Source organism: Rana temporaria, chromosome 7 (assembly GCF_905171775.1).
Source record: "Rana temporaria chromosome 7, aRanTem1.1, whole genome shotgun sequence".
Classification (NCBI taxonomy): domain Eukaryota; kingdom Metazoa; phylum Chordata; class Amphibia; order Anura; family Ranidae; genus Rana; species Rana temporaria.
This window is the reverse complement of record NC_053495.1, coordinates 177,170,576-177,197,183: the sequence shown is the minus strand read 5'-3', so window position 1 is coordinate 177,197,183 and position 26,608 is coordinate 177,170,576. Positions and strand designations below refer to the sequence as shown.

The 26,608-nt window shown below is 45.4% G+C and overlaps 1 protein-coding gene across 1 annotated transcript in view; it reads left to right on the top strand.

Annotated features, from left to right (window-relative positions):
* The window catches only part of LOC120946230 (sodium/glucose cotransporter 4-like), a 41,898-nt gene extending 23,670 nt beyond the window's left edge, over positions 1 to 18,228 (top strand). Inside the window, exons 7-13 of the mRNA XM_040361054.1 lie at positions 1,218 to 1,325; positions 6,102 to 6,252; positions 9,156 to 9,321; positions 10,989 to 11,204; positions 13,505 to 13,625; positions 16,125 to 16,190; positions 17,954 to 18,228. Of these exons, the coding sequence (XP_040216988.1) occupies positions 1,218 to 1,325; positions 6,102 to 6,252; positions 9,156 to 9,321; positions 10,989 to 11,204; positions 13,505 to 13,625; positions 16,125 to 16,190; positions 17,954 to 18,162 (1,037 nt within the window). The 3' untranslated portion in view covers positions 18,163 to 18,228. The remainder of the gene's footprint in view (positions 1 to 1,217; positions 1,326 to 6,101; positions 6,253 to 9,155; positions 9,322 to 10,988; positions 11,205 to 13,504; positions 13,626 to 16,124; positions 16,191 to 17,953) is intronic.
* Positions 18,229 to 26,608: the final 8,380 nt, after the last annotated feature.

Below are 26,608 nucleotides of genomic sequence, written 5' to 3'. Positions count from 1 at the left end.
GACTAAAGCTCAGGAGGCTGGCTTTGAAGGATCCCACCACAGAGAGACAGTGAGTAGATCAGCAAGGGGAGAGACTGCCAGCTGTAGCAGATCTCTCTTGAAGACAGCGTTGTGCCAAGCCTTCATCCAACCTTGCCATGGGGATCTCTGTGTGTGTCAGTCAGGAGGACTGGGAGAAGAAAGCAGCCAGGTGGGCTGGGAGCAGCTGGGCGGGCTAGAATTTGTGCAACAGTAGAGATGGGATCGGTGTCTACATGGAAGCAGAAGGTGATGAGAGATGCTGTTCACTCCACATGTGCTACTTTACCAAAAAAGGATGGTAAATTCCTAGCCTGCGATGGGCTGTTGCTGAATTAACAAGTGACTGTTAGTTTTTCCAGGAGTAACCAGCAGGTGCTGTACATAAATTAAGCAAGTTTGTGCAGGAGGAAGGAAGAGGAGTGGTTTGTATACTACATGGGGAGGAAGTTGTCCCTGGTTTTGTGTTTGGACGTTTTTCAAGTTGGGCATCCCATAATTGCTTACCCCATCCATGTTATCATCCCCTAATAAAACAACAAAAACAAGCCAAGGACTGTCTTCTGCATTTGAGTGGATGAAGGAAATGCTGCGTGACTGGCTGTGCAGCATTGGGGAACCCGGTCATTAGCAATTCCTACGAGGGTAGCGATACACAGACTTCAATTCTATACTCTGCAGCTGAACAGTAAAGTTAATTTCTAGACTGCCCACAACTGGTTGATTTGACAATGAGGGATTATCACCAAATTGATAAATATACTACTCTGTATTCTCCCGTCCTGTGTCCTGGAACCTGCATGCTTCCGAGATCTGATCAAGTTTCAACTATTTAAACATAAGCTAAAAGGAACAAAATATTTGACATGATCTAAATGTTGCAGTATGTGTACGCAATTACAGCAGAGTGTTTTAAAAAAAATGATTTAGAGGATTTGTAAATCTCAGGACTGGTTGGACAAAAATACTATAAAATGGCTCCCATATGGGTATTTTGTTTGAGAATATAGCTGTTTAAACGGAGATCACCTGTAATGTAGCTTAATATAACAAGACTAAAAGCTCAGGCTTTAGGCTTTAGTCTGTATTAAACCTTTTCCATCCATTATTGTAAACATTTTGGTCTTTTCATTGTCAATTGACTGGATAAACCTACAGAGGAACTAGAAACCTCTTAAAATTATGAATCTTTTTTCCAGATGAAATTGGTTGTGTGGACCCCGATGAATGTATGAAGTACTGCCGTTCTGCAACGGGCTGTGCAAACACTGCCTATCCCAAGCTGGTGATTACACTTCTGCCTGTAGGTAAGATGGCTCCAATTGGAGCAGAGTCTGGTGGTTCTATAAGTAATCTCTTGAAAGGACTGTATTTTATTGGCACTCATGGGACAGGGCTTAATGCAGACGGTTATAGGGGGAAAGCACCAAGTCTTAAAGTGCTACTAAACGCAGGACCCTGCGTTCACTATATCTGGTCTCCCTCAGTACCCAGAACATGGAAATGCAATAGTTTTCGTAAATGTAGTGAAAGCTTGGAGGAGTTTTCATTTTACTCTAACTGTCCTATGAGTCGGCATTACCCCTGACCCTCTGTCTGGACAATGCTGATTGGACCTGTGTCGATCACATGCACCCCCCCAAGACAAACTCTATAGCAATAAACAGCAAACTGAGCATGTGCAGAGTGACTCCAAAAGCTATGTCTCATCAGGAGATGGATTAAGGACAGTAAAAGAAGGGAAGAATCCGAGAAGGCAGAATCAAACGTCCTTTTTGCCTAACTCTACCTTCCTCTGGACATTTGTGTCTTAAATTCACAAGAAAATTGTAGGGGGCAGGGGTGCAGTAGATGTTGCTTGGAGTCCGAAGACTGAGTCGTTACAATTTAGTAAAACATAAAACCATCAAAGGAAGCTGTCAGGATATGGGCAATGTTATTGCTGACCTTTTCCGAGGATGCTTTCGGCAGTCATCATTTTAGACATCTTGCAAGCAGGCCTACCAGTACTCGGTTGCCCTCAGGTCTTATGCACAATGCTATAGTGCCTGGCCACCACGCCAGGGCAGGAGCGAACTGAGCAAAGCAAACAGGTACTTGCGATTAGCAGATAGGTAGCGTGGTTCTATGACATTCCAGGTAAAGGAAGGCTGAGTTCAGGAATAGTCTTCAGACCCCACTGGGGACCTGGACTGGGCTCCGCCAAAAGGAGTGCTCTGATCCATAGCATAACTGCTACATCTTGGCAGTCTTTCCCCAACCAAAGACCCTATTTGGGGCTAATGATTCCCTATTTATATGGTATATCTGGCAGGGAGGGGGGGTAACCTTTTTTTGGGAAAACCTGTCCAGCATCAGTAACTAGACATGTGCAATTCGTTTAGTTCCGAATTCGTTTTTTTAACAAATTTAGACAAATTCGTTAATTTGGAAATATCTGAATTTGCAAATTTGCAAATATTTTTATGAATATTTGGAAATTCTGAAAATAAGAAAGAAAATTAGAATATTCAAAAACCTGAAAATTTGAAAATCTGAAATAAGAACTATTACGAACTATTAAAATTATAGGTATTGGAATTTCCATTCAAATTTGGCTGTTAGTGAACGTAACGAATACGAATTTATCCGAAGTTATGAATTATCCGTAATAACAAATGCTGTATCTAAACAAATGGATTATAACAAATTATTATTAATAAATACCAGTAATAATAATGAAAACATATTATTATTATTATTATTATTTCGTTCCGTTACATTTGTTTAGATGCATCGTTCTTTTATTTCAGATAATTCGTAACTTCAGATAAATTCGTATTTGTTACGTTCACTAACAGACACATTTGAAAGGAAATTACAATATTTATAATATAATAGTTTACTCTTTCTTATGTGTATTATGAGTTAGTTATTAGCTCAAATTTGGGGATTTGTGTTCTTTCTTTTAGAATTTTCGGATTTCCAAATTTCAGAATCTACAAATTTACAAATTTTAGAATTTCCCAAAAAAAAAAAAAACGAATGAAACGAAAATGAAAACTAACCTTTCTTCTCTGATCCACAAACTCAGCAAGTCGGTCAACTAAGGACAACAGTTGCAACAAGATACATTGTAATGTTTAGTCTGCACACATAACCCCAGTGCATTCACACAGCAGAAGGAAAACGTTTAAAGCGGAGTTCCGGCCACAATTTCACTTTCTAAATATAAATACCCCTGTAATACACAAGCTTAATGTATTCTAGTAAAGTTAGTCTGTAAACGAAGGTCCGTTTTGTTAGGTTGTTACAGCATTTAGACACTTTATAAAATAGAAATTGACTGGGGCCATCTTAAGTGTGGGCATCATGAAGCCAGACTGTATGACTTCCTGGATTTCAGCCTTGCAGATCTAGCACATGCTCAGTGCTGCAAAAGCAGTGTCAGATCAGGTTTCAGCACCTGTTCTGTCCAAGTCACATGATTCTTTGAGACTGGGGAGTGCACAGACTCCTGGAAAGTTACACCCACTACATTCCCAGGAGTCTGTGCGGTGTAGGTTAGGAAGCATTAAGCACCTAGGTGCAGGAAGTGGGAAGATTAACTATTCTGCCTAGCAACAACACTTTGAAGGCATCTAAAAAACAACATTTTTTCATAAAGGACTAATGACATTTTTTTAAAACTACTGATGTAATGTTATATTTATGGGTGGAACTCCACTTTAACTCTTTGGAAGCACATACTTGCAGGCAGATCACTGTAAAAGTTACAAAATGTGTTATTTCATATTACTCATGTTTTTATGATTAGTAATGAAATTAAACTTTGATTAATCATTGTAAAAGTCAATCAAATTCCTTTGCATTACTGTTTAATCTTTCACTCATTTTATCTTTTGAGGTCAAGGGTTTAAAATATTATCTGAAGCTAGATAAATAGCTAGATTGTTGTTGGTTGCGGAATTCTCATGATGCCTGTTTTGGAATGAAGTACCTCATTCGCCACAACTTTAAAACAGACCTCTAGTCAGCTTGTAAAATTGCCCTTTGGTAGCTACACACTTGTATAGTTATGCTGCGTACACACGATTGTTTTTAATGTCCTAGAAAAAACAAAGTTTTTCTCGACGGGATTCTTGTCAAGCCTGCCTTGCATACACACGATCGTGAAAAAAAAAAATGCTGGAGCAAAGCGCGGTGACGTACAACACGTACAACAGCACTATAAATGTGAAGTTCCATTCAGATGGCGCCACCCTTTGGGCTGCTTTTGCTGATTTCGTGTTAGTAAAAGTTTGGTGGGAGACGATTTTCTCGCTTTTCAGTCTTCATGCTTTTCAGTTTGTTACAGCATTATGAATGAGCTATCTCCGTTACGTCGAGAAAAATGCTCTGGAGCCTACACACGGTCGTTCTTATGTACGCGGCATACGATTTTCAGGATCTTCGTTAAAGTGGTTGTAAACCCACTTTTTTTTACGTTTGCATACAGGTAAGCCTATAATAAGGCTTACCTGTAGGTATAAAGAATATCTCCTAAACCTGTACGGTTTAGGAGATATTCCCCTCGCAATGCGCCGCTGATTGCAGCGGCGCATGCGCAGGGGGGATCCTCGGATGAAGGGCTGGCCCCGCCGACCAATGCCGGATTGAAATCGGGAGTGACGTCATCGCCACTCCAGCCAATCACAGCACTGGAGCGGTGATACCCAGAAGACACGCTCGGCTTGACGTGGACCAGGTAAGTTCCCTACCTCGTTCCGAGGTAAGTATTTCATAATGAGCTAATATGCGGTGCATACTAGCTCATTATGGCTTTTGCCTTGCAGGTGTGTAAAAAAAAAAAAAGTATATGCGGGTTTACAACCGCTTTAAGTCTAGGGGGCTATACCAGAGAAACATACACCATGTACATACCTTATCATTTTCTACCCTAGCAGGGAGTTATTGCCAACCTTTCCTTCTACTGCCCATGCTAGCTCCCTGGCCTCCACTCTGATGCTTGACCTGGAACAAGTATAGAAATGATCAGTTTTCTTACTTTCATTTGCTCAATGGATATGACGCTGATCACGTGCACTCAACTTCTTTGGTCGACCATGGCGAGGCCTGTTCTGAGTGGAACCTGTCCTGTTAAACTGCTGTATAGTCTTGATCACCGTACTACAGCTCAGTGTCGGGGTCTTGGCAATCCTCTTATAGCCTAGGCCAGTGATGGCAAACCTTGGCACCCCAGATGTTTTGGAACTACATTTCCCATGATGCTCATGCATTCTGCAGTGTAGTTGAGCATCATGTGAAATTTAGTTCCAAAACATCTGGGGTGCCAAGTTTCGCCATCACTGGCCTAGGCCATCTTCATGTAGAGCAACAATTTTTTTTTTTCAGATCCTCAGAGAGTCCTTTGCCATGAGGTGCCATGTTGAACTTCCAGAGTGAGAGAGTGAGAGCGATAATACCAAATTTACCACACCTGCTCCCCATTCACACCTGAGACCTTGTAACACTAACGATTTACATGACACCGGGGAGGGAAAATAACGAATTGTTCCCAATTTGGACACTTTCACTTAGGGGTGTACTCACTATTGTTGCCAGTGATTTAGACATTAATGGCTGTGTGATGAGTTATTTTGAGGGGACAGCAAATTGACACTGTTATACAAGCCGTACACTCATTACTTTACATTGTAGCAAAGTATAATTTATCCAGTGTTGTCACATGAAAAGATATAATAAAATATTTACAAAAATGTGAGGGGTGTACTCACTTTTGTGAGATACTGTGTGTATATATAATATATAATAAACAAATATATAAGGGGATGTATAGATCTGTACAATGCTTTTTTTCAGTCTGGATCTGTACTGTGATGTTCATTTAATAATTGTGAGAATTTTACAATCACAGTTATGTGCGTGTTTTACATACACCAGTGGGGAACATTTATTGAATAAACTAGCGACTAAAAATGACATTGGATGCAGGCAGTTGCAGTGCAGTGGTTCAGCCTTTTTGGGGTTAAAACGGGCATTGAGGAGGCAACATATCATTTTCCAGCTGCCTGTCTGATTTTGTTGTTCTCTTCTGTATTTAGGACTGAAGGGGTTAATGATAGCAGTAATCATGGCTGCCCTGATGAGCTCACTCACATCCATCTTCAATAGTGCCAGCACCATTTTCACTCTGGACATCTGGTTATATTTCCGCAAGAATGCAAAGGATCGGGAGCTTGTAATTGTGGGTAGGTAAGTATGGCTCCTTATTGGTTAAAACGATGCCTGGAACACACACACACACACACACACACACACACACACACAAAAACCTTTACCAATGTTGGCCCTCCTCCACGATAAATGACAGCCAGCACCATTCAGCATGCTTTTTTTTTAACCCAGAACGTCAAAGACACAAATATAAATAATGCAGTAATCTAGAAGTCAAATTTAATAAGGAGAAAAGATTTTAGCTGGGCAACTGAGAATCAAATTAGCACCACATCCCTATTTAAATACTGTGTTTCCCCCGAATGTAAGACATCCCCCGAAAAAAAGACCTACTTACAGTTTTGCCTCTCGCTGAAATATAAGGCATCCCCCGAAAATAAGACCTCCCCGATAATAGGGCCTCCCACGAACATAAGGCATCCCGATAATAAGGCCCCCCAAAGCTACCATAACTCTGTACCCTGGACCATAGCAGCGGGCGCCGTCGAGCAGCTCACTATTGGCGGCAGCACAGACGGAGCAGACAGGAAGTGTGCGGTCTCTTTTCATCAGAGAGCCTGCGCCGCCACCAGGACAAGCTGCCGCCTGCTGCTCGCTCTGCCCTGACGGAGTCTGGCCTACTCACAATTAGACAGTGAGTAGCGCGGAGCAGGAGTCGGGCACATTGTGTGGACACACAGGGGTGACTGAGGTAGGGGGGAAATGTCTGATAAAGGGGTGGGGGGGATGTCTGGTGAAGGTGTCCACTGGCACAGGGAGGTGGTTCACTTAAAATGACATTTGTTCAACAATAAATGTGTACCGTATTCTTTTTCATGGAAAAAATAAGACATCCCCTGAAAATAAGACCTAGCGCATCTTTGGGAGCAAAAATTTATTTAAGACACTGTTTTATTTTCGGGGAAACAGGGTAGTAGCATATAGAGAGGAGTTTTTGAGACTTTTTAGGTGCAGGCACTGCATATGTGATCACAATGAGAAATAGAGAATTTTAGAAAACCATACACACAATTTGTTCAAAAATATTTTCTTGTGTGTCTGGTTTTCTAAAATTCTCTATTTCTCATTATAGTGCTCATATATGCAGTGCCTGGTATTAAAATCTCCTGAAGAAGCCATTGAAATGTCGAAACATGTAGAGATCTAATCAGTTTGCACCTTTTGCTTGTATTATAAGATCATCTTTTGAATGTACTTTTATGTAATTTTGTATTACATAGTTACATAGTTACATAGTTAGTCAGGTTGAAAAAAGACACAAGTCCATCCAGTTCAACCACAAAAAATAAAAAAACAAAAATTAAAAAACACAGTAAAATCCTATACACCCAACTCCATTCCCACAGTTGATCCAGAGGAAGGCAAAAAACCCCAGCAGAGCATGATCCAATTTGCTACAGCAGGGGAAAAAATTCCTTCCTGATCCCCCGAGAGGCAATCGGATTTACCCTGGATCAACTTTACCTACAAATCTTAGTACTCAGTTATATTCTGTACATTTAGGAAAGAATCCAGGCCATTCTTAAAGCAATCTCCTGAGCTGGCCAGAACCACCTCTGGAGGGAGTCTGTTCCACATTTTCACAGCTCTTACTGTGAAAAAACCTTTCCGTATTTGGAGGTGAAATCTCTTTTCCTCTAGACGTAAAGAGTGCCCCCTTGTCCTCAGTGTTGACCGTAAAGTGAATAACTCAACACCAAGTTCACTGTAAGGACCTCTTATATATTTGTACATGTTGATCATATCCCCCCTTATTCTCCTCTTCTCAAGAGTGAATAAATTCAGTTCCTCTAATCTTTCCTCATAGCTGAGCTCCTCCATGCCTCTTATCAGTTTGGTTGCCCTTCTCTGCACTTTCTCCAGTTCTCCGATGTCCTTTTTGAGAACTGGTGCCCAAAACTGAACTGCATATTCCAGATGAGGTCTTACTAATGATTTGTACAGGGGCAAAATGATATCTCTGTCTCTGGAGTCCATACCTCTCTTAATACAAGAAAGGACTTTGCTCGCTTTGGAAACCGCAGCTTGGCATTGCATGCCATTATTGAGCTTATGATCAACTAAAACCCCCAGATCCTTCTCCACTACAGATCCCCCCAGTTGTACTCCCCCTAGTATGTATGATGCATGCATATTCTTAGTATTCATATTTTAACCTATTTTATTTATATATTTTTTTATATTTCTGTGTATTTTCTGCACCTAAAAAGTCCCAAAAAACTCCTCTCAATATGTTACCAGTCAAGTTTAATGTTTAGTGCAGTACAACATTTTTGATGATGGACAAGAATATACATAATTGATGCATACTGTACTTCAGTTCAGACACTTTTTCTGTTATTCACAACCCCACCAGACAACTCCGTAACACCATTGATTTCTATGAAGAATGAATGGCAGCTAAAGCATAGATCCAACCAAAATGCATTTTGCTTTTTTGTTGGAGCTTATTTCAGATTTGTTTTTACATCTGTATTGTTATTGAGCAGATTGATTGATTAAAAAATGCCCCATTGCTTGCCATACCACTGAGGCGGCCCTGATTCGCCTACTGATGCTGCTCGCCCTCTCCACCCACTGAGTCCGCTCGCCGCCGACCAAGTATCGGGACAGGCATCGGGACAATTTTGTGCGAGTACAAGTACTCGCACAAATGCTTGGTATCGGTCCCGATACCGATACTAGTATCGGTATCGGGACAACCCTAGTTTAAACGTATGACAGTGTTTTTATTGCTGTCCCAATAATTGTACTGGGGTGTTGCAGGGACAGGAAATGAGGTGGAAATTTCCCTGATGGGGGTCAGGTTTATTTTATTTTTTTCCCTCACATATAGTTTAAAGTTTAGCTTTCAGTACTGCAGCCTGGTCCAGGACCTTTCAAAACCTTAAAGGCATCTGATCATGAATTTTTTTTTTCAGAGTTTGTACCGCAATCCTTGTAGTTATCAGCATTCTGTGGATCCCCGTCATCCAACACGTGAGCAGTGGAATAGTTGACTATGTGCAATCTATCAACAGCTACTTGACCCCACCACTGACTGCCATATTTATTCTTGCTATCTTCTTCAAGAGGGTCAATGAGCAGGTGATTTAAAAATTTGGCCTAGAATTGTATTTCTCCAGAACACATTGACATATCTTATTGAAGTTTCTAGTGTTTTCCTCAGACTGAAATACACATTAAACACAAGCCCATTTGTGGATGAGAATTCTGAGGCTGTGTTCTACTGAAGTGCTACTGAGATGTGCGTGCATCGCAGGCAAAGCGTGTCAAACACAACCTTTGCCACATTTTGCGTCCAAAGTAGGGTTGCCATCTGTCCGGTATTTACCTCAGTCCAGGTTTGGAATTATGTGTCCAGGTTTCAGTCTGCCTGAAACCCAGACACATTATTCAGACTGGACTGTGGCTCCCCAAGTAACTGAGATAGTCACACAAAAATTTGTTGCCATCCGGGAGTTTTGGGCCGCTGTCTAAGGGCAGGTTTGGCATCAATGGGACACTAGGTGATGATGTCAGCAAGAGCAGTTTGGTCACATCCATTGTTTGCCACAGTGTGCTGCATTACCACTCTCCCTGGGGCACCCAATGATGTTACAGGTCTTTTATAATCCTATAGTGTATACTTTAAAAAAATAAAATATGCCCTGTGCCTCTAAAGTATTCGGGTTTGGCTTGAAGAAAAGGTGGTAATCCTAGTCCAAATGTATTTTATGTTGGACAGGAAGTGAAAGGAAAATCCCTCCAATTGGGATATAACTTTTGAGAAAAAAGAACTGACAGGATTTAAGCCTTAGTATAGGTGTATGTAACTTAGAATGGTCAATTATGATTTTAATTACTTGGCACCATCATCCCTTTATGAACAAAGATATTACAAAAAGTCCTATTGGATACTAATGGGACTTTCAAGGTGCTATTAAGGGATCAAAATACAGGTATACCACACTTAGGCCTCGTACAGACGGACGGACTGTCCGCTGAAAATGGTCCCCCGGACCGCTTTCAGCAGACATGTCCGCCCGCGACGATGTCGCGGCGACGTGCGCGGCCCTGGAAGTTCAAAGCTTCCACGCATGCGTCGAATCACTTCGACGCATGCGAGGGATGGCGGCCGATCGGACATGTACGGTGAGTCTGTACAGACGACCGGACATGTCGACGGACAGGCTTCCAGCAGGCATGTTTTTTTAGCATGCTAAGAAACATTTGTCCGCTCGAAAACGGTCGGGTGGACAAATGTCCGCTGGAAACCTGTCCGGTCGGCCGTACACACGACTGAACATGTCTGCTGAAACTGGTCCGCGGACCAGTTTCAGCAGACATGTTCGGTCATGTGTACGGGGCCTCATCGTTCTACATGTTTCGTCATATGGATTAGTTCCTGACGAAGCCGTATCGCGAAACATGTAGAACGATAAGTGTGGAACATTTGTATGGAGACACTGTTATTTTGTATATTTTTTTTCTTTTGTATGTATAATAAAATGTTTTTTACAATACCTGTATTTTGATCTATTAATAGCACCTTGAAAGTCTCATTACTATCCATTAGGATTCTTAGTACAAGTGTGTGTATTTTATATGCAGTATTTATTTTTGCTTCTTTTTTACAATTTTTACATATATTTAGATTTTCATCTGGCCTGAATTGTTTTTCTATGTGTCTATTTAAATTAAATGTTGTTCCTCTTTGAACTGTCAATGCATACTTTACAAGTTAAAAGCCTTTAATTTTCCTGTGTTTAAAGGGTGCGTTTTGGGCCCTGATAATTGGGATGCTAATTGGATTCATCCGGATGGTCATGGATTTTGTGTATGGTGAACCAAAGTGCGGACAGTTGGACAGTCGACCGTCGATCCTCAAGGATGTGCATTACTTGTACTTTACAATAATTCTATTTGGGTTGACAACCATTGTCTGCATTGTGATTAGTTTGTGCACCCCGGCCATTCCAGAAGAGCAGGTCAGTGTTTCTCTCTGAATGCCCGCTTTTCTTCTCTCCCTCCAGCAGGCATTCAGCGGCTGCAGTAGGAAAATGGAGAGATCGGTTCCTCTGTATGCAGCCGCCCCACCGCTCTTCCAAAATGTATGAATTTCTGCACACAGCCTACCTTGCAGAAGACATAGACATAGAATAACATAGTCCGTGACATAGTCCATGACTATAAAAAGTTCAGTGGTCAGAAGTATGTCATATACAGCCCAACCTTTTATCACCCTGAAGTTCTATTGCCCCTTCAGGATTCTCTCTTCCCTGCACAGCCCATGTAATCTGGTGGCTCTCTCTTCTGTACTGCACACACTCCTGCATCCCTCTGGCCTTCTCTGGCTCTCTGCACTATGCACTCTGCTCTGTATGTCCAGTGGGCACACAATCCAGTTTTTACTCTTCTTTCTCTGCGCCAGGCTATCCATCTATGGCACCAAGGGTTGAGCGGTAAGCTGTTGAAAGGATGCCTGGGCTGTGCAGCTCTCACCCCTTAAAGTCACCACCAGCCTGCACTGTGGACAGAATCTATGGTGGGGGGGGGGGCAAGGGATTAGAACCCCCATATCCTCCCCTCTTAACCACTTGCATACGTAAGACTGTGATGCACAAACCTCATAGGCCTCGTACACACGACAGAGATTCTCGGCAGAATTCGCCGAGAAACTCGGTCAAAACCCGGATTCTGCCGAGAATCTCTGTCGTCTGTACAGTTTTGGCTCGATGGAGCCGCCGAGGAGCTCGACGAGAAAATAGAGAACATGTTCTCTATTTTCTCGTTGGCCGCGTTGTTCTATAGGAGAAGGCGGCCCGCCGAGCTCTTCGGCGGCTTCATCCCAAAACGAGACGAGGAACTCGACGTGCCAAGCACGTCGAGTTTCTCTGTCGTGTGTACGAGGCCTCAGTAATCCAAAAAATGTTTTACCGTCCCTGACTTGCTGCTGCACTTGATGCATTTTTCAGGCACATTTTTCAGCGCATTTTCCATTTTTAAACCAGCGTTTTCTATGCGTTTTTGCATGCAGTTTTCATGCATTTTACATATATTTTTTTTCTTGTTAAACGCACTGTAAAACACACTGGGGTATAAGATTTGCACAGTTTTTACGTAGGCGCAGGGCACCGTTTTTGCCCTGCGCCCCCAGCAAATTATCTGCGCTACCCTCGATTCACGGAGCAATAGCTCCGTAAATTGCGTGGGCGCTCCAGCAAAATGCCCGGCGTAAGCGCGCGCAATTTAAATGATCCCGTAGGGGGCGGGAATCATTTAAATTAGGTGCGTTCCCGCGCCGAGCGTAGGGCGCATGCTCCGTCGGGAAACTTTTGCATTGCGGCAAATGACGTCGCAAGGACGTCATTTGCTTCAAAGTGAACGTGAATGGCGTCCAGCGCCATTCACGATTCACTTACGCAAACGACGTAAAATTTAAACTTTGCGACGCGGGAACGACGGGTATACGTAACATTGGCTGCCCCTGCTATTAGAAGGGGCAGCCTTACGCGAAACCCGACGGACGGAAACAACGTAAACTGCGTACACAGGGCTCGCGTAACGTTGTGAATCGGCGTTGGTATTCAATTTGCATACTATATGCTGACCACAATGGGAACGCCCCCTAGCGGCCAACGTAAGAATGCAGCCTACGATATGACTGGCATAAGAGCCTTATGCTAGTCATATCTTAGGCTGCCGTCGGCGTAACAAGGTTCCTGAATCGGGAGCATTCGTAACGCCGGCGCAAGTAAGCAATTGCGCTGCGTAACTATGGTTACGCAGACGCAATTGCTTCTTGAATCTAGGCCAGAGTATATAGCTGGTTGCTAAGCAGGGGGCCAGGGAGCCGGCCGCCGCATCCTTAGCAACCTGAGTCATTTTTTGGGGGGGGCGATATATTATTTATTTATTTTTTACATTCAGCTTTCAGTGGGAAGTAACTAAGCAGTTTAAGGTTAAACCTCTTTTCTTCTCATTTTAATGAGCAGCCACGTGTCTGGTTAAACTCCCTTCTGAAAAAAAAGTTTTATCCCTTTTGTGGGGTCACCAGTACAATATTTGTAAATTGAAATCATATCTCCCTATCTCAAGCGTCTTAAGTGCTTGCAACCTTTTTTCATAACTAATATGTCTCATATGTTTATTTGTGAATGAAAAAACTAGTACAGAGCATCACTCTTTGTTTATTTAATAATAATAATAATAATAATAATAATAAAATTCTAATATCTGTGAATTGAAGAGTTGGTCATTGACTGTGCTCCGTTTATATTTTGTTCAGCTTGCTCGTTTAACTTGGTGGACAAGAGAAGACCCAAATCAGAATGTTAATAGTCAGATGTCTTCATCCCAAGATGCTTGTGAGCTCACCATCAACAGCCCCCAGGTGGAGCAGAAGCTAGGTAACTTCATCAAAACAATTACCGGTATACAATTTATTCAAAGGTTTTTGGCCACCTGACTATCACACATGAGCTTCTTGGACATACCATTCCAAAACGATAGGCATTAATATGGATCTGCGGTCCTAGTGGTTAGAACAGCCTCCACCCTTTCGGGAAGGCTCTCCCCAACATGCAAAGTCAGGTTCTGATGTTGGATGAGAAGACCTGGCTCGCAATAGCATTCCAAATTATCAAAAAGTTGTCCGGAAGTGTTGAGCTCAGGGCTCTGTGCAGGACACATGCTTTTCTTTTAGTACCCATTCAAACTGTTGTGGTGCAAAAATGAACACATGGTAATGCACATGAACACAGGGGAGTGCTGGCAGGGGGGGCAGGGTGGAAATCTCCCCCCGGGCTGGTGACACTATGCACAGCCACCGGCCGCCACCGCCAAATGCTGTTTTTGCAGAGCAGGAATATGCCTGCTGGAGCTCTGTTAACACAGGTCACAGCCGCTGCTCACCTTCCACTGTGCAGCCGTGCCTGTGTCAGCTCCAAGGTAGATGGCTGCAGAGCAGAGCTATGTCTCGTCTCACACATAGCTCAGCCTCAGCGCACACCAGCGCTGACATCCCCTTCTCTCTCTGCACAGACACAAGGAGAGATAGAGCTCATCTGCTCCTCCTCCTTCTGAGTCTGCCCTGCCCACACTCCCTGGGCATGTGTGGGCACTGAACAGGAAGTTTGAACCCAAAAAAGCATCAGACAGCCTGCCTGCGCCTCCATCCTGGTAAGCTCACCCTCTCTAGTCTCTCCTGCCTCCCAGTGTATAAAAAGGGGTGCTCTGTAGACTTTGTTAAAGGGGAAAGGGGCATGCTTTGGTGAGCAGAGACCCTCTTTACACAATAGTCCACAGCATGCACCCATAAATCAAGTTTCCCAGAACACCCCTTACATCAGATCTGACGTATATGGGGTCTGTGCGGACTCTGATGTAAGGGGGGCCTCTGTGCGGACTCTGATGTAAGGGGGGCCTCTGTGCGGACTCTAATGTAAGGGGGGCCTCTGTGCGGACTTCGATGTAAGGAGGGCCTCTGTGCGGACTCTGAGGTAAGGGGGGCCTCTGTGCGGAATCTGATGTAAGGGGGGCCTCTGTGCGGACTCTGATGTAAGGGGGGCCTCTGTGCGGACTCTTGTGATCATGAAAAATCTTAGACTGTTTTCCTCGATCCATCACTTTTCCACGCTCTATGGACCACTTGACTGGACTTGCCCCCCAGGCCTAAGGCTGCCAGCCCTCCCCTGCATGAACATGTTGCATATTAACATGCGTTGCATTGGTGCAGCTCATTCATGTGTTTATTTGAATGAGTTGCCAATACCAAAAAAGGACCTGCATTATGTTTTTTGATGCAGTGCACCACAATGCACAGCACTGCGCTAGAGCAGGGGTCTTCAACCTTTTGAAACAAAGAACCAGTTTGCTGCCATTCAAACTTTTGGGGGGGCCAGACTGTGGTCAGTGGGCGTAGAAAATGCCTTGGCATCGGTGGGAGTAAACAATACCATAGGCTTGGTGTTCAGTGGGAGTAAAAAAAAAGTAAAAGAAAAGTGCCCCATCAGTGATGTCAGTAGGAGGAAAAGTGCCCCATCAGTGATGTCAGTAGGAGGAAAAGTGCCCCATCAGTGATGTCAGTAGGAGGAAAAGTGCCCCATCAGTGATGTCAGTAGGAGGAAAAGTGCCCCATCAGTGATGTCAGTGGGAGGAAAAGTGCCCCATCAGTGATGTCAGTAGGAGGAAAAGTGCCACATCATTGGTGTCAGTAGGAGGAATAGTGTCCCATCAGTGATGTCAGTAGGAGGAAAAGTGCCCCATCAGGGATGTCAGTAGGAGGAAAAGTGCCCCATCAGTGATGTCAGTGGGAGGAAAAGTGCCCCATCAGTGATGTCAGTAGGAGGAAAAGTGCCACATCATTGGTGTCAGTAGGAGGAATAGTGTCCCATCAGTGATGTCAGAAGGAGGAAAAGTGCCACATCTCTGGTGTCAGTAGGAGGAATAGTGTCCCATCAGTGATGTCAGTAGAAGGAAAAGTACCCCATCAGTGATGTCAGTAGAAGAAAAAGTACCCCATCAGTGATGTCAGTAGGAGAAAAAGTGCCCCATCAGTCATGTCAGTAGGAGGAATAGTGCCCCATCATTGGTGTCAGTGGGAGAATTGGTTCCCTATCTTTGGTGTTAGTGGGAGGAATTGTGCTCTGTCTTTGGTGTCATTGGAGGGAATAGTGCCCCAAGGGCCGGATAAAGGCAAGCACATCTGGCCAGCAGGCCGCAGTTTGAAGACCCCTGTGCTAGAGTAACAGTTATACAGCAATAATCTACTGGGGTGTCATTGAAAATCGATGGCATTACAACACAATAATGTATGTAATGTGTGTTGCCATCAAGGATAAGTATGAATTGTCTATTTTATGTATCCATATTATTGTATAAGAATTTTGACTGTTTGTGCTACACAGCTGATGATATACCACAGACAGAAGATGCTGTCTCCTCTACTCAGGAACAGAACGGGGGTCATGTAGGTGAGTGCTTAAACTAAGATATAGCCATTTGTTTCTCCTATTTTGGGACATATTTACAGATCTATGGGGAACATGAGCAAATTCTGTTCGTCGGAGTTCTCCATGGTCTGATGGAAACCTTATTTATGATGTTACATACAATGCGAGTTATAAGAGTTTGCTTAGATTGCCTGAATCTCACCATCCTTTAATATTCCAGGAGGCTTGTTTATGTCTCAAATTTTAAGAAATGATAACGAACGTGCAGAATCCGAAATCGGAAAGATCTGACATAAAAAATGCTTTCTTTTTGTTTCGACAACAGTTCAATATAGATAGGAGATTCAACATGACGGTGACAATAGCGATCTGTGTCTATCGAACCTGCGGTCGAATGTGCCTAACCTAACTCTATTAGTCCAAGATTATTCAACATTATATAGACATGAAGATTCAACAAAGCAGCTAAAAACATACGATCGCCACAAATGAACATTTATGTTCAAATGCTCGGCCTATAGGTTATAGAATAATTCGAATGTTGGTTGACTAGTAATAATAATAATAAATATAATTATTACTAGTCATACAACATTAGAATTCTACTATAGCTTGTAGGCGGAGCATTCAACCGGAAATGTACGATTACGGCGTAGTACAGTTTAGCTGCTTCGTCGAATCTTCTTAGAACATTCGACAGTGTCAGGTCACCTGTGGCCAGTGGACCAGTTTCCGGCGGACCGTTTTCATCGGACTGTCCGCTGGTGTGTACGAGGCCTAATAGTTATTCCTTATCACCAGCCTAGGCCACTTCTAAGGCGCCGTACACACGAGGAGACATGTCCGATGAAAACGGTCTGCGGACCGTTTTCATCGGACATGTCTCCTGGGAGCTTTTGGTCTGATGTGTGTACACACCATCAGACCAAAATCCCTGTGGACAGAGAACGCGGTGACGTAGAAGACACCGACGTTCTCAAACATGGAAGTGCAATGCTTCCAAGCATGCGTCGAATAAATTTGACGCATGCGCGGGATTTCGGGGCGCTGGTTACACGTCATAACCAGCGGACATGTCCGATTAGGTGTACTAACCATAGGACATGTCCGACGGACATGTTTCCAGCGGACAAGTTTCTTAGCTTTCTAAGAAACTTTTGTCCGCTGGAAACCTGTCCGCTAGGCCGTACACACGGTCGGACATGTCCGCGGAAACTGGTCCACGGACCAGTTTCAGCGGACATGTTCGACCGTGTGTACACGGCCTTATGCATAATTTGTGAAAAACACAACAATTAAATCTAGTAATGCACTGATATTTCGGCCGCCAAAAATAATGGCTGCCAAAAATGCCCTCTAAATTTTACTTTGCTTATGGTATGTTTTTCTTAGGTCATATGACTAAAAAATGCACCAGAAAATGCAACACGGGTGCATTTGTGATGCGTTCCTGCTGCGTTTTCAATGCATTCCAATAGAGAGGTGTGTTTTTGGTGCAGTTTTTTAACTGACCAAGTATGCAGCAAGCAGAATTTGTAACACTGCTTCAAAAGGTGCAGATAATGTTCGACAATAAATTCATATTCATGATAATAATTAAAAAGTAAAATATAACACACTTATTTATAAAAATATATATATTTCTTAAAAAAAACCCATAAATTTCGGGTTTCAGCCAAATGTATCCTGAATTTTCGGTTTAGACACTAAAATTTTCATTTCGGTGAACCGCTAATTGAATCCTTTGTACAAGCCTTGAATATCATAAGTCTTTATAATTACAGCCCCTTCATACCCCTGGTGGAAGAAGCTCTACTACTGGTTATGTGGTACCTCGATGCAGCCTAAGGTCCAACTGACCAAAGAAGAAGAGCAAACATTGCAGAAAAAATTGACTAGCATTGAAGAAGACCCTTTATGGAAGAATGTGTGCAATATAAACGCTGTCATAGTGCTTGCAATCAATGTTTTTCTTTGGGGATATTTTGCATAAAATGAAGAATAAATGGCATTATTTAATGCATGCTTCAAACTCCATCAACCATGTCACACAGACAATGCCAGGGATAAACCAAACTGGCTACGGGCATTAAGGGATGGTTGAAGCTTTTGTGCAATAGGCGAAGCACTCAACTTTTCTGCTCATTGTTCATTAATTTTTAAGATGTGTTATCTAGAACAGCTTTTGTTTTTTACATTTTAAATTTTTACCCCATAGAAACCCCTAAAATTTTCAGGTCTCCGGGAATTCTTACCTGAAACCAATAGCTGGGGGTCAAAGGTAAAAATGCCCCTTACATTAGTGGTCAGTAAGAAAGCAACCCTTACAGTGGTGGGGAAAATGCCACCCTAATACCGCAAACAATGTTTTTTTTTCAGACGGAATCTTGGCTCAAACTTGTGTTGCAAACACACAAATGTCATCGGAAATTCCGAATGTCAAGAACGTGGTGATGTACAACACTACAACGAGCCGAGAAAAATGAAGTTCAATGATTTCGAGCATGCGTACGATTTTTGGCTACAGACGATCGGAATTTCCGACAAGAAATTTTGTCAGAAAAATTTAGAACCAGCTCTTAAACATTTGCTGTCGGAAATTCTGACAGCAAATGTCCGATGAGGCCTACACACGGTCGGATTTTCCGACAAAAAGCTCACATCGAACATTTGTTGTTGGAAATGCTGTGTGTACGCGGCATTAGAGAGCTAAAAAAAATCGTTGGTGTCATGCCAATGGCTCTGTCAAATAGTGTTGGGCCCAAAGTTATCCAGGCACCATCAGATGGGAAGTCAACCAGCCACAGCTCAATGAACCCTGTGATACATTTGCCTATATGTCTCAGTTTACTGCTCCCTGCTAGCCAGGTTATTGATGTGCTAATGTCCCCTCACTATTTCTAAAGGTTAATTGATCTATTGTGTTGTGTGAAGGAGAGCTGGGTTTAAGTGGCTTGTGTTAATTATTCTGATTGCTTCATTGTGGTAATTATCTCTCTATATGCGGGGTCGAGCGGTCTGGTTGATGTATTCAGTACAGCTAGTGCTCAGCGTCATTGATGTCATTGTCTAAAGAAAATGTGTTTCAGCATCGGCCCGTCGTGTCTACCTACTCATCTGTATGGAAGCCCCAGTGTGAGGGGGGCGGAGATTTGTCATTGTAACAGTTTTGGAAATGACATATAAGCTGTGTGTTATAACATTAAAGTCTGTGTTGTTCAAGCAGTAAGCTTGTCTCATGTGTGGCTTTCTGGGCGATTCCAGGGATATCCCTCCTCGTGGAATATTGGGGTGATTTTCGTTATGGGAAGAAGGGAACGTTGACGGGGATATCATACCGATACCGTCACAATTGGTGGCAGCAGTGGGATTTTTCCCTTCTATTCCCCTTCACACCCGGATTCCAAGCAGACACTGGAAGAACTACTGGAAGTTCGTGGAAGGATTGCTAGCAACAAAACCAAGCGGGTCATCATAGCAGAATCAATGGAGCTAGACCAGGAGGACGGGATTGCAGCAACGCCAGCAGTACAAGAGATGGAGACACCAGTGATTCAGGAGGAGGAATCGCCAGCCAACAAGCTAATGAGAGAGAAGCTAGCGTGGTTCGGCCCGAACCCAACGCCAGATGTGGTACTGAAAGTGATGGACCTGTTAGCGAAGGAGGCTAAAGAAATAAGAGACGCGGAGCTACAGAAGGCTAAACAAATAAGGGACGCAGAACTACAGAAGGATAAACAAATAAGAGACGCAGAGCTACAGGAGGATAAACAAATAAGGGACGCAGAACTACAGAAGGATAAACAAATAAGAGACGCAGAACTACCGTTAAAACTGGCAGCAGTCCAACAAGCAGCCGCACATTCTCCAAACAGTGAGTACAGCACAGCAGACGCAAGGAAGATTCCGTTTAGCGCTTTTAAAGCTTTTGATGAAAAGGACTGTGAGGTTGATAACTTCCTGGCGGATTTTGAGCGACAATGTAACCTGCACCGAATAGCTAGAGGAGACTGGGTTGCAATATTGTCAGGCAAACTGTCAGGCAAAGCTTCTGATGCTTTCCGGACCGTGCCAGATCAGGATATTCATAGCTACGCCCGGGTTAAAGAAGTGCTCCTGGCTCGTTATGCAGTAACCCCAGAGTCCCACCGACAGAAGTTCAGGGACTCACGCAAAACCACGAAAGACTCTTATGCGGAATGGGCATGCCAATTGTCCCGGTCGGCCTCTAACTGGGCTAACAGCAGCCAGGCCACCACCGCAGAGGACATTTTGCAACTAATGCTCCTGGAGCAATTTTACAATCACATCCAGACGGACGTCAAAGATTGGGTGAGAGATCGCAGGCCCATGACTCTACCAGAGGCCGCGAAGTTGGCGGATGAATATGCAGATACTCGCAAGACGAACCAGGTCACACCACAGGAACAACCTCCACCACAAACGGTGCCCTCACACCCACCAACCGCTAGATACCAACCTCCTAACAGACCGGTGACATCTAGCCCTCGCTATCATCGCCAGGAGGGCAACGAACAACGCTGCTTCCGGTGCAAACAGCTGGGTCACTTCAAGCAGAATTGCCCCATGAATGACAACACCAGGTCAAATTGGTCTCAACCTGGGTACCGCCCACCAGCAGCAGCCCATTGTGTAGACTCGGCTTGGGATCCAAAGGAGCTGGGTCAGGAAGAACCATTGGGCACCCCTTACGAAGCCCTCATGGTACAATCTGTTATTACGGACAACAGGGAACACCATTGTCAGCTGGTCATGGGCGACAGCCCTGAGCCGGAGGGGCCCTGGAGGGAGCTGGGCAGAAAGAGGCACCGCCGGCCACCCTTCAAGAAGAAGAGGTCCTGGAAGCCGTATAACAAGCTGACCTGGAAGGAGAAGAAGCGACTGGAGGAGAGGGAGTCGCAGCGGGCGTCCCAGATGCGTGCCGAGATGTTCGCCATGGGCCCACCGGTGGCCCCTTACACCACCACCCAGTTCCTGATGATGAAGGACCACGTGGAGAGCCTGCAGGACATGAGCAAGCAGGAGCTGATCCGTGAGTACATAGAGCTGGAAGAGTGCATAAGCCGCATGGAGGAGGAGAACAACCACCTGAGGTCACAGCAGCATGAACTGGAGATGGAGCTGGAGAAGCTCCAAGAGGAGAACCGGCGGCTGCGGAGGGAGCAGGGGGTGGCTGACCTTATGGGGCTCTGATTCCCCTCCCCCCCCCCCCCGGACTCTGAGCACCAGTGCTACAGCATTTCAACAAATATAACTTTTTCTTTTTATGAATCTCCTGGGATTGTCACTTCAGAGCCATAACCTGCCCCCTCCCATAGCGGGACACCTAGACGGCGGCGCACAGACCCATTCGCTGTCTTCACACTGACTTCTGGTGACTTTGCAGATCGCACAAAGACTTGGGGACTGACCGGCGTGTGATCTGACGACCCGGTGACATACCTGAGTCTGAAGCAGTTGCCAAGGGAGGTCAGTCATGCCAAACGGAGTTAACCTTTGACTAATAGCTCTGAACCCGTCAACCCTACTGGACCAGGGAAGGTCCAACCGGGTTTGCCGGAGCAGGGAGCAAAAGGGGGGCCATTGTGATACATTTGCCTATATGTCTCAGTTTACTGCTCCCTGCTAGCCAGGTTATTGATGTGCTAATGTCCCCTCACTATTTCTAAAGGTTAATTGATCTATTGTGTTGTGTGAAGGAGAGCTGGGTTTAAGTGGCTTGTGTTAATTATTCTGATTGCTTCATTGTGGTAATTATCTCTCTATATGCAGGGTCGAGCGGTCTGGTTGATGTATTCAGTACAGCTAGTGCTCAGCGTCATTGATGTCATTGTCTAAAGAAAATGTGTTTCAGCATCGGCCCCGTCGTGTCTACCTACTCATCTGTATGGAAGCCCCAGTGTGAGGGGGGCGGAGATTTGTCATTGTAACAGTTTTGGAAATGACATATAAGCTGTGTGTTATAACATTAAAGTCTGTGTTGTTCAAGCAGTAAGCTTGTCTCATGTGTGGCTTTCTGGGCGATTCCAGGGATATCCCTCCTCGTGGAATATTGGGGTGATTTTCGTTATGGGAAGAAGGGAACGTTGACGGGGATATCATACCGATACCGTCACAAACCCCTAGCAACCTCTTTAGGAACCCTGGTTAGAGAATGGCTGTACAAGAAGTGGCAGAACCCAGAGATGGAGCATCCACTCAAGGGCGCACAATCCATTATAAGGATATACAGTAGGTGTTTGTGATATTGTGCTTTTAGCACGACAGCGTCGCGCTGATACTCGGCGACATGGTGCCGAGATCTCGCCGACATCTTGCACTCACTGGAATAGTGACAGCACATCCCAGCAAGCGCGTCATAGAAGCGACGGGAGATCCGACTTGGATTCCCGCCAATTCTACACGTGTGCGGCGTTTGTTATGAATCCTGAGGGGGAAGTCCCCGCCGGATTTTAAATAAAAATCCGGCATGGGTCCCCCCCTCAGGAGCATACCGGGCCCTTAGGTCTGTTATGGGTTGTAAGGAGAGCCCCCCTACGCCGAAAAAAACGGCGTAGGGGGTCCCCCTACGATCCATACCAGACCCGTATCCAAAGCACGCTACCCGGCCAGCCAGGAAGGGAGTGGGGACGAGCGAGCGCCCCCCCCCCCCCTCCTGCGCCGTACCAGGCTGCATGCCCTCAACATGGGGGGGTTGGGTGCTCTGGGGCAGGGGGGCGCACTGCGGCCCCCCCACCTCAGAGCACCCTGTCCCCATGTTGATGAGGACAGGGCCCCTTCCCGACAACCCTGGCCGTTGGTTGTCGGGGTATGCGGGCGGGAGGCTTATCGGAATCTGGGAGCCCCCTTTAATAAGGGGGCCCCCAGATACCGGCCCCCCACCCTAAGTGAATGAGTATGGGGTACATCGTACCCCTACCCATTCACCTGCAAGAAAAGTGGTAAAAACACAAATAAACCACACAGTGTATTAAAATATTTTATTAGTCTGCTCCGGAGGCCGCCCCCTGTCTTCTTTATTAGCTCTTTTACCAGGGGGGGCTTCTTCTTTGACGTCTTCGGGTGGGTGGGGGCCGCCGTCTGGTTCTCTTCCACCGCCGGGGGGGGGTGGCTTTTAAAAAAGCCCCCACCCCCCCGGCGGGTTTCCTCCGGCGTCTTCGGCGGGGCTCTTCTTCTTCCGCTATCCCGACGGGTCTTCTCCGCTATCCGGGGGTCTCGCTGCTCTCCGCTGTTGACTCGTCGCACCCCGGTTCTTCGTCTCGCAGTCCGGTCCCTTCTTCCGTGCTGTACGTCTTCTTCCGTGCTATGAGTTCTTCTTCCGCGCTGTGACGTCATGTTCTTCACTTCTCTTCTTCTCCCGATGTTGACACGCCGGTCCTCCTCGCTGAAATGACGGATGCGCGCCTTGCATCGGACCTATATAGGCCTCACAGTCCCATCATGCTCTGTACCTACCCATGTGATACCTACCCACGTAGGTACAGAGCACATGGGTAGGTACAGAGCATTATTAAAGGGGGCTCCCAGATTCCGATAAGCCTCCCGCCCGCATACCCCGACAACCAACGGCCAGGGTTGTCGGGAAGGGGCCCTGTCCTCATCAACATGGGGACAGGGTGCTCTGAGGTGGGGGGGCCGCAGTGCGCCCCCCTGCCCCAGAGCACCCAACCCCCCCATGTTGAGGGCATGCAGCCTGGTACGGCGCAGGAGGGGGGGGGGGGCGCTCGCTCGTCCCCACTCCCTTCCTGGCTGGCCGGGTAGCGTGCTTTGGATACGGGTCTGGTATGGATCGTAGGGGGACCCCCTACGCCGTTTTTTTCGGCGTAGGGGGGCTCTCCTTACAACCCATAACAGACCTAAGGGCCCGGTATGCTCCTGAGGGGGGGACCCATGCCGGATTTTTATTTAAAATCCGGCGGGGACTTCCCCCTCAGGATTCATAACAAACGCCGCACACGTGTAGAATTGGCGGGAATCCAAGTCGGATCTCCCGTCGCTTCTATGACGGCTCTGTCTCCATCGCGGCAAGCCAGCTCGGCGCTGGCTCCCGCGATGGGGCTCGTAGGTGCTCAATCTCGCCGAGAAAGAGAGCGAGATTGACACAAAATCGGGTTCACCTACTGTATGAAGACCATACTGTAGCAGCTATAAAATGAAGGGTACATCCAGGTACCAAAGCATTTGAGAGTTGTAAACACACTAGTCCCTACCCCACTCAGTGGGGGAGTGACAAAAAAAATGGTTTTGGGTAGCGTTCTCCTTTAAGATCAAATACACATTTTACATTTTATAGTATTCAGATAAGTAGAAGTTTAGATAACCTTGGAAAAGGTACAACTACTGACAGGTAATGGTATACACAACATATCTCCAGTGATAATCGGCAAGGCATTGTGGGTATGCACAGGTAATTGCATATAGTATATGATTGTGTTAGTAGGCGTTCTGGGGCTCAAGGCTGATTGCATTGGTGACCCCTGCGGCAGTAGAGGAACTCCTGCGTTCTCCATCCAGTCTCTGAGCTTCAGCACAATCTGCATACGTTTTATGTGACCTTCAAACACCAGGTACATTTAAGTTGTTACATATTGGAGTGCCTAGAATAGAACAATCTCACAAAAGAGCCTTTAGAAATAACGGACCATTAAACTTAAAATTGGAGAATAAATCCTTATCAAAGGACTATTCATGACGTTAAGAAAATGCATCCAAAAATTCTTCTATCTGAATTTTTTTTTTGTATTAAGCCTCGTACACACGGACGATTTTCTCAGCAAGAATTGTCTGGCAGAGCTTTTTGCCGAGAAAAACGGTTGTGTGTATGTTTTCTCGTCGAGAAAACTGCCGGAATCTCGACAAGAAAAATAGAGAACCTGCTCTCTATTTTCTCGTCGGGATTCTTGTCAGCCTGTTTCCCGACGAGAAAACTGTGGCCCGGATTCAGGTAGATTTGCCCCTTATGTGCGGAGGCGCAGGGCAGCGTTTTTGCTCTGCGCCCCCGCAAATTTACTGCGCTACCCGCGATTCACGGAGCAGTAGCTCCGTAAATTGCGTGTACGCTGTGTAAACTTGCCCTGCGTAAGGGCGCCTAATGTAAATGATCCCGTAGGGAATCATTTAAATTAGGCGCGCTCCCGCGTAGAGCGCATGCTCCGTCTGGAAACTTTCCCGACGTGCATTGCGGCAAATGACGTCGCAAGGACGTCATTTGCTTCAAAGTGAACGTGAATGGCGTCCAGCGCCATTCACGAATCACTTACGCAAATTACGTAAAATTCGAACGTCGTGACGCGGGAACGACGGGTATACTTTAGCATTGGCTGCCCCTGCTATTAGAAGGGGCAGCCTTACGCTAAACACGCCATACGGAAACGACGTAAATTGCGTACGCAGGGCTCGCACAACATTGTGAATCGGTGTTAGTATGCAATTTGCATACTATACACTGAGCACAATGGGAGCGCCCCCTAGCGGCCATCGCAAGAATGCAGCCTAAAATATGCGTGGCATAAGAGCCTTATGCCACGCAGATTTTAGGCTGCAGTTGGCGTTACGATGTTCCTGAATCAGGAGCAGTCGTAACGCCGGGGCAAGTAAGCAATTGCGCTGTGTAACCTATGGTTACACAGGCGCAATTGCTTCTTGAATCCGGGCCAGTGTGTGTATGCGGCTACAAGCTTACCTGTCCTCCGGGAAGCCCGCGCATGCTCAAAGAGACTTCGAGGGTAGTGTAGGGTGAAGCAAGATGGCAGTGACGGCATCGAATGTGACCAGCGCATGCTCGTCGTGTCGATGACGTCACTGCGTTCTTGCAATTCAAAAGAACAGCGGTTCTTTTGAATATACCGTGTATACACTCGGCTTTGCAAGAAAAGCTTGCCAGGAATCTCGTCGGGAAAATCGACGGCTTTTTCCCGACGAGATTGCCGGCTGTGTGTACGAGGCTTCACGGTTTTTCGCTAAAGTAGAATTAAAGCTACACTGCAATTCAGAGCTTAGCATTAAAAACGAAGTGATGAATTGCATGCAGGAAGCTCATCCTACAAGCCCAGTGCCTCCATTTTTTTTATCTAGGTGTAGCTGCATTGCACCAGTCCACCAGGGCCAGATTAATGTAGGGGCTGGGGAGGCACAAGACCTGTAAGTGTTATTTATGGGAATATTTGATCATTCTTCCAGAAGCGTATTTGTGAGGTCAGGCACTGTTGTGGATGAGAAGGCCTGGCTCGCAGTCTCCACTCTAATTCATCCCAAAGGTGTTCTATTTGGTTGAGGTTAGGACTCTGTGCAGGCCAGTCAAGTTCCTCCACCACAAATTCGCTCATTCATGTCTTTATGTACCTAGCTTTGTGCACTGGTGCGCAGTCATGTTGGAACAGGAAGGGGCCATCCACAAACTGTTCCCACAAAGTTGGGAG